We start from the raw sequence: 7,115 nt of genomic DNA, 5'->3' as shown, positions 1-7,115 counted from the left end.
GCCAGCCTCGTTTTGGGGCGACCCCGCTCTGTCCCTGGTGGGCGTGGCACAGCTGCACGACGAAGGAGTACCACAGCCGGTCCGTTTAAAGAGTCGCGACGCGCGAAATGTAAACGCTATCCGACTGTGCTAGTTGCGGCTTTCCACGCGCTATCCCGACCACTCTTTCCGACATCCAACCACCCAAGACACTGTCGCGATGCCGATTCGAAGCGACTGGACCCTTGCGCGCGAAGGTAAGCACCGAGCCATTGCCGCCCCAACCGTCACAATGGCGATAGTTTCGAGTAGGACGCTTTTCTGACGTGAGCAGGCGTGACTGGCGATACTATCAGCCGCCTCATCAGGTACACGGCCTTCAACCCTGCCCTCACGCTGCCCCTCATCCTCCTTGCGCGTTACACGCACCAAGGCAACGCCCTTGCCGAAGACCATGCCGCAGCATTCAAGGGCCTGAAGACGCTGCTGGGCTTGGGTGCGCTGAGCACCGTCAACGCTTGGCTCAACAGCGGCGTGACCAACAACTGGAGCGGCGATGCCTATGTCTGGAGTCGCGAGGTCGTCGTTGTAACCGGAGGCAGCGATGGCATTGGCAAGATCGTTGTCCAGCTGCTCGCCGAGAAGGGTATCAAGGTCGCCGTCTTGGATGTGCAGGACTTGACGTATGAGGGTATGTCTGCCATTGAGCGTCAATTGCTTTGAAGGTATACTGACACTCACCAGCACCATCATCTGTCCGCTTCTTCAAGTGCGACCTCACCGACCCTGAGGCCATCGCCTCCGCCGCCTCATCCATCCGCTCCACACTCGGTAACCCCACGGTCCTGATCAACAACGCCGGAGTCGCACGCGGCAAAACCATCCTCGAGTCGACAGAGAAGGACATCAACCTCACCTTCAAGGTCAACGCATTCAGCCACTACTATTTGACACAGCAGTTCTTGCCCGCCATGATCGCCGCGAACCACGGCATGATCGTAACCGTCGCCTCCGTAGCCGGCTACCTCTCCGCGCCCTCCATGGTCGACTACGCGTCCTCCAAAGCCGCCGCCCTCTCCTTCCACGAAGGCCTCGCCGCCGAACTCACCGCCCGCTACAACGCCCCCAAGATAAGGACTGTGCTCATGGCTCAGAGCTACACGCGCACTGCGCTGTTCGAGGGATTCGATTCAAAGGGCGTTCTTTACCCGGAGACGGTTGCTGAGAGCATTGTCAAGGCGGTGTTGAGTGGCAAGAGTCAGCATGTTGTTCTGCCGGAGACTAGTGGGCTGTTCATTCCGGCCATAAGGACTTGGCCGTACTGGATGCAGTATGGGCTGAGGAAGAGGCTGGGTAAGCTTATGGCGGGGTGGAAGGGCAGGCAAGTTGTCCAGCCTAGTTTGGCGGGGGAGGAGAAGAAGGTTGAGGATAGTACTGTTCTTGTTGATAAGGAGTAGGGGGTGGATTATGCGTGTTTGCTTGTGGTACTGTCAGCGATTTGCACATCATCTCGAGTGATGTGTGTTGGGGTTGTAGATGCTGAGCTGTTCATATTTCTTTTGATGTGTTACATAATCTTGCAGTATACCTTTGATATAATTGAGCGATATCACCAGCACATACTCAATGGAAGTGAAGTGACTCTGGCTACGGATGGTCTTAAGATAAGCATCGCTCTCGGGGATGTGAGTTGTGATGGAAGTAGACTGTTAAGAAATGACGTAAGCGTACACGTGGTATGCATCAACATCGTAGCATGGCAAGTGTACATCACAAAGCCTCCTGTAACCCATCCCGATATCCTAGATACTTTGCCATTTTCATATTTTCCAAATCGTCGTACGAAACATGGCCCATCTAACACGGGAAGAAGTCCTCAAGTCGGGTGAGGTGTCCGAAATATACAGAAAGGTAGGTACCTAGGTACCATAAGCCCACCAGTCACTTCCTATACCACTTCATCACCATTCCTTCAAAGCCCCAGCCCCCCTGACCCCTACCCCTAAACTCACACCCCACCCCAGGCCTTCACAGCACGCCCATTCCAAACAACAGGCCCGGACTTCTTCGCCCACCGCGCCTCCCGCGCAGCCCACCTCTCGCAGCTCCGCCACCTCTACCCCATCTCCGGTCCCATTCCAGAGCACGTGACAGAAAGCCTCCACGACGTGCCAACCCGAGATGGAGCCTTCATCCGCGTCAAAGTGTACCAGCCTGTTGCTGGTCCGCCGGAAGGCGGTAGCCCACTGATTATGATGTACCACGAAGGAGGCTGGAGTATGGGTGATTCAACGGATGAAGATATGAATTGTCGGATGTTTACGAGGGAGTTGGGGGCTGTGTGTGTTAATGTTGAGTATCGGTAAGAATGATCCCATTACCTACATCCCAGGTTTTTCTTATCCTTCTTTACGTTTCCGTTCCTCGTATACTTCAACTTCTTTTCCCAAGACACATTTACTCACGTACCACCACAGTCTAGCACCCGAGCACAAATTCCCAACCGGCATCCACGACTGCCACGACGCCCTCCTCTGGGCCATCAAAAACAGCGACTTACTCAACGCAACACCCACCCGCGGACTCCTTGTAGGCGGTGCCTCAGCCGGCGGCAACATCGCCGCCGTTCTTGCCCTTCTCGCCCGAGACACAGCTTTAAATCCACCCATAACAGGCCAATATCTCTGCGTCCCCGCCCTCCTCCCCCACACAAACGTTCCTACCCACCTACTCCCCCTCTACCAATCCCGCTCAAACAACACTTCCGACCCCGTCCTCAAAGATATGGCACCAGGATTCATTGAATCCATCTACGAACCCCAGGAAAAGTCCCCGTTATGGGACCCGTTCAACCATCCAGATGGACATGTGGGTGTCGCGAAGGCGTTTTTCCAGGTTGGGGGCTTGGATCCATTGAGGGATGAGGCGGTGCTTTATGACAAGAAACTGAGGGAGAGTGGGGTGTTGACGCGGTTTGAACTGTACAAAGGGTTTGGACATATGTTTTGGACGAATTATCCGGAGTTGGAGGAGAGTAAGGAGTTTAGCAAGGACACGTTGGAGGGGGTTAGGTGGTTGTTGGAGAGGTAGGTGGGCGTTGTGTTCATGTATGATTGATTTCATGTGAACACGATACACTATGAGCATGTCTACCTACACGTCTCCTCGCACACGCACCTCGAGCATCTCGCAATTCAGCGATACCGACCAGTAGCATTTCCCCACTGCCCTCTTCTCTCATTCCAATACACCTGCATACCCGGTGGATTGCCCATATGCCTCCAATGTCCCCAGTTGAAGTGCCCGTGAAGCACTTGAGCGAGGTTATCTGCTGTGATGCGATCTGGGCGTCGGTATTCGGCCCAACGGACGCCTCGGCCTGTCATGACAGGAGATGGTGCGAGCGTGGGTTGGTGTGTGGTTAGTAGTTGAATGTTATGTTTGTCAGGAGGTTCAAAATCTTTGCCTAGGAGAATGGTTTAGATAAAGGGAATAGAAAGGATGGCGGATGAGGTGAATGTATCGATGATGAGTGTGCTGGCATGACTGTGGATTTCATACTTCAAGAACACGATGCGCGTCTCACGCCATGAAAACGTGTGAAAATTCGACTGGAATACGGTGTACAAGGACCACGTAGATTATCAAGATATCAGTAGCACATACAGTAACAGAACTTAGGATACGTGGTCTAGGAATGGCAATCTATAATGTGAAAGCTTGTATTGGGTACGGAAATACACTGTGGGTATAAAGCCATGCTAATGACGACCGTGAACCTGTAAAAAAGCCTTTGCTATCGCGAGCGTCGAATAAAGTTGTACGGAATGCATATGCCTGAGAAAGTGGAAAATGCCTGTAAAGAAACAAGACCCAGACTACGAACCGCCCCTTGGACTGCCCGAGGGCGCCTTGTTGACCAAACTGGAGAAGAAGGATCTCAGCTTCTCGTTGTCGTTGATGTTGGTATCCTGTGTTTTCGGAGGTGGTGTCTCAGGCTCGTCTGATCGGTTGGCTTGACGGTCCTGCGGTGAGGTTAGTATATGTTCATGATCTCCTCGGGAGAGATGGACTTGTGCTTGACGTACCTGTAGCCTCTTTACCATTTCATCGGCGTTGACTTGAATTCCACCCATGTTGAATTGTACAGGTCCAATATGCTCTTCAACTACTCCCGATGCGTCGTCGGTATAAGTCCTAGAGATTGACGGATCTTGCTCTTTGCGCGCAGCCTTCATGGCAGCTTCGTTCTCATCCTCCCGCCGCAGATTCTCAAGAACGTTGACTTGATCGGCGAGGAAGGCCTGTGGATCTTTGCTTGATACTTCGAGCCCGTTGGCTTGTTTCGACAAGCTGGAAAGTGCGTAGTCTGACTCGGGGTTGCGAATCGTCTCTTCGTAGATTGAGGTCGCCGACGGGCCCTCCTCTTCCTCTTCCGCTGGCGCGACCTGTGTCTCTTCGCCGTTCGGTTGAGCTTCTCCGTCGACGGGTGCAGGTACTTGGCCGTTGGTCGGCCGCATGTGCTGGGGAATGTCGATGTCAACACTCCATTTCTCGCTGATGCCCTCCACATCGAAGCCTTCTCGTAATATACGAATTTTCGCCCATGAGTCCCAGTTGGGTGGAACCAGTACGCGATCGCGATCCGTCACATTGTGCCTAAGTTGCTCTTGTTTCAGCAGGGACTTGATGCCGAGTGTGGAGTGAATGAGCGTTCGCAAAGATCCCGGCGCCGTGGGCATTGTGTATACCAAGCTTGAGCCGTGCTTGAGAAGAATGGTGCGCATGTACTGGAGTATGAAGTCAAATTCCTCCTCTTTCCAGCCCCGCTCCTTCTCAAGGGTCTCGATCTTGTCTGCGTTCTGGCATACCACACATAGCGGTATGCCGAGCGGCTCATCCCATTCTCCCGGGCCAAGTGGTATCTTCACGTTCTCCATGCTGCTACCTTCGGATGGGAGGTTGCGACCCTTGTCTTGTAGGGTTTGGATGTTCTCCTCCAGAACTACCTTGGAGTTGTCATCGAGCGAGACGATAAGCGATCGCAGTACTCTGATCCAGTCGCGCAGTTGTCGTATCCACAGCCATGGGTGGTTCCAGTCCAGGAGTATGACGATAAGCATGTGCGGGAGGGTTCGTGGGTTGAGGTACGGCTTGATCAAGGGCGTGAACGACGGCGATGGATTGGCGAGGAGGTAGAGCGAGAGGCGCGCAAGAGTATCTAGCTTTGTTAGCGATGTATGTTGTTATAACCAGTGCCACTACACACCCTCGTGATCCGTGTCCAGTACATCTTGGTACGTGTAGCCCAGGGCGAATTGATTGGCGATGGGCGGCTTCCTGCCCCGATCTGGCGGTCGCCTATTGTTTGCAGAGTCTGTGGATACTGATTCAAGAAACTCTCGCTGCGTCTCTGGTGTTCCGCCTGGGATCGAGTATTAGCTGGATCCCCTATTCTGCGTGTCGTGGCCCTCACCCAGGACGAGTAGACTCTTTTCCGGCAGTCGCTTTCCACTCGAGATGTTGTCGAGCATGGGCTTCCATATTTCCTCTTTGTCCGTATCTCTGCTGCCCGGCCGGTCGTGGCTCCCCGGAACGCGTGTGGGGAAGTTGGAGGTCCGACGCGCGCTCGCCATTGCGGAGGTGCTGCGGAGCTGGTCGCTGGCGAAATGTTACCTTCCTGGCTGAGCGATGCTGTGAAGATGATGTACACAAAGGATGCGACGGATGCGGACAGGCTAAGGCGGCACGGAGTGAATGTCTAGTGGGGTTGCGGTGTGCTTGTTTGGCCGCATGTTCGCTGGTACCTTTTCTGCAGGGATGCGGCTGCTGGCCAAGCCCGAGCTTCAAAAGTTCCAGCGGACTTGCCTGCCCTCCGACACGACGTCTAGAATACTGCGCCAACATTTTTCCGAGTCGCAGCGACATACAAGAGGGATTCGAAGACCCACGATCCATGTCTGAACAGCCATCACAGCGCTAGTGGATCAGGAAGCGACGCCCAACCCACCCGCCAAACGCGCCTTCCTCACTTCTCTCACCTCACCACCACGTACACACCACGCCCACGATGAACTCGGTGCGCGCGATCCAGCAGCTCAACAAGCGCGAGCTCGAAGCGGGCATTAACCCAGAAGGTTCATGGCATACCGACTACCGCGACACAGCCTTCATTAACATCGGCGGCCTACCCTTCGAACTTTCAGAGGGTGACATCATCACCATATTCTCCCAGTATGGCGAGCCGGTATGGGTCAAGCTTGCGCGCGACAAGGAGACGGGAAAGTCACGAGGCTTTGCCTGGATCAAGTACGAAGACCAGAGGAGCTGCGACCTGGCTGTGGACAACCTAGGTGGAGCAACCATTATGGACCGAGTCATCAGGGTCGACCATGCGCGGTACAAGCCTAAGGACGACGAAGATATGAGGGACAATACCATGGGGGACGTCGACCTCGACGCGGGCAATGAGTCCGATGGCGGCAGAAGGAAGCGGAGAAAGACGGAAAGCGAAAGCGACTCGGACGACGACCGACCACTACTACCAGAGGAGATCGAACTAGGGCGGCTTATGGAGAAGCTCGACGAGGACGATCCGATGCGCGATCCCATGATCAAGCGTCAACAAGAGAAAGTCGACGATGCCCTCAAGAAGCTGAAGAAGCAGAAGCGCAAAGAAAAGGAGCGGGCAAAGCGCAAGGATAGGCATAGTCGAAGAGACAGGTCGAGAGACCGAGATAGGAGCAAGGACAGAAGAAGGATCAAGGAAGCGGGAGAGGACAATGGGCGTGACAAGCACTCGCGTCGGAGGAGTAAGAGCCGCGACAGGAGCCCACGCGACGAACATAGACATCGGAAGTCAAAACCACGAGATGACTCGGAGGACAGACATCGTCGCCACCGGTCAGAACGGACTCGAGACCGGAGCGAGGATTCCAGAGACAGACGCGACCGACATCGAAAGCGCGAGCGAAGACGCTCAGGTTCCGACGGCGACGATGCAGGGCCCTCACGGCGAAAACCATCGCACTCACCATTACCATATCGCGCTCGTTCTCCCTAGTCGTCGGCTATACCCCTATGATTGTCGGCACAGGCTCTGTCGCTGTCTCAGTACTGTAGTATTATACATGAAT

The 7,115-nt window shown here is 54.4% G+C and overlaps 4 protein-coding genes across 4 annotated transcripts; 3 read left to right on the top strand and 1 right to left on the bottom strand.

Moving 5' to 3' along the window:
• Nucleotides 1–199: 199 nt before the first annotated feature.
• J4E85_004209 (uncharacterized protein) lies at nucleotides 200–1,436 on the top strand (the record flags this gene model as incomplete). Its single annotated transcript, XM_051468470.1, has 3 exons — nucleotides 200–236; nucleotides 314–670; nucleotides 724–1,436. The coding sequence occupies 3 exons, from the start codon at nucleotides 200–202 to the stop codon at nucleotides 1,434–1,436; spliced, it is 1,107 nt and encodes a 368-aa protein (XP_051328062.1).
• A 391-nt stretch (nucleotides 1,437–1,827) lies between these two features.
• On the top strand, nucleotides 1,828–3,069 carry J4E85_004208 (uncharacterized protein; the record flags this gene model as incomplete). The annotated part of the gene is made up of 3 exons (XM_051468469.1): nucleotides 1,828–1,890; nucleotides 2,004–2,341; nucleotides 2,457–3,069. The coding sequence occupies 3 exons, from the start codon at nucleotides 1,828–1,830 to the stop codon at nucleotides 3,067–3,069; spliced, it is 1,014 nt and encodes a 337-aa protein (XP_051328061.1).
• A 788-nt stretch (nucleotides 3,070–3,857) lies between these two features.
• Nucleotides 3,858–5,615, bottom strand: J4E85_004207 (uncharacterized protein; the record flags this gene model as incomplete). The annotated part of the gene is made up of 4 exons (XM_051468468.1): nucleotides 3,858–4,004; nucleotides 4,068–5,200; nucleotides 5,249–5,404; nucleotides 5,456–5,615. The coding sequence occupies 4 exons, from the start codon at nucleotides 5,613–5,615 to the stop codon at nucleotides 3,858–3,860; spliced, it is 1,596 nt and encodes a 531-aa protein (XP_051328060.1).
• Nucleotides 5,616–6,049: 434 nt separating this feature from the next.
• J4E85_004206 (uncharacterized protein) lies at nucleotides 6,050–7,101 on the top strand (the record flags this gene model as incomplete). Its single annotated transcript, XM_051468467.1, has 2 exons — nucleotides 6,050–6,791; nucleotides 6,863–7,101. The coding sequence occupies 2 exons, from the start codon at nucleotides 6,050–6,052 to the stop codon at nucleotides 7,099–7,101; spliced, it is 981 nt and encodes a 326-aa protein (XP_051328059.1).
• Nucleotides 7,102–7,115: the final 14 nt, after the last annotated feature.

Source organism: Alternaria conjuncta (genome assembly GCF_024043145.1).
Source record: "Alternaria conjuncta strain BMP 0040 chromosome Unknown scaffold_5, whole genome shotgun sequence".
Lineage (NCBI taxonomy): Eukaryota > Fungi > Ascomycota > Dothideomycetes > Pleosporales > Pleosporaceae > Alternaria > Alternaria conjuncta.
This window is presented reverse-complemented; position numbering and strand designations above follow the sequence as displayed.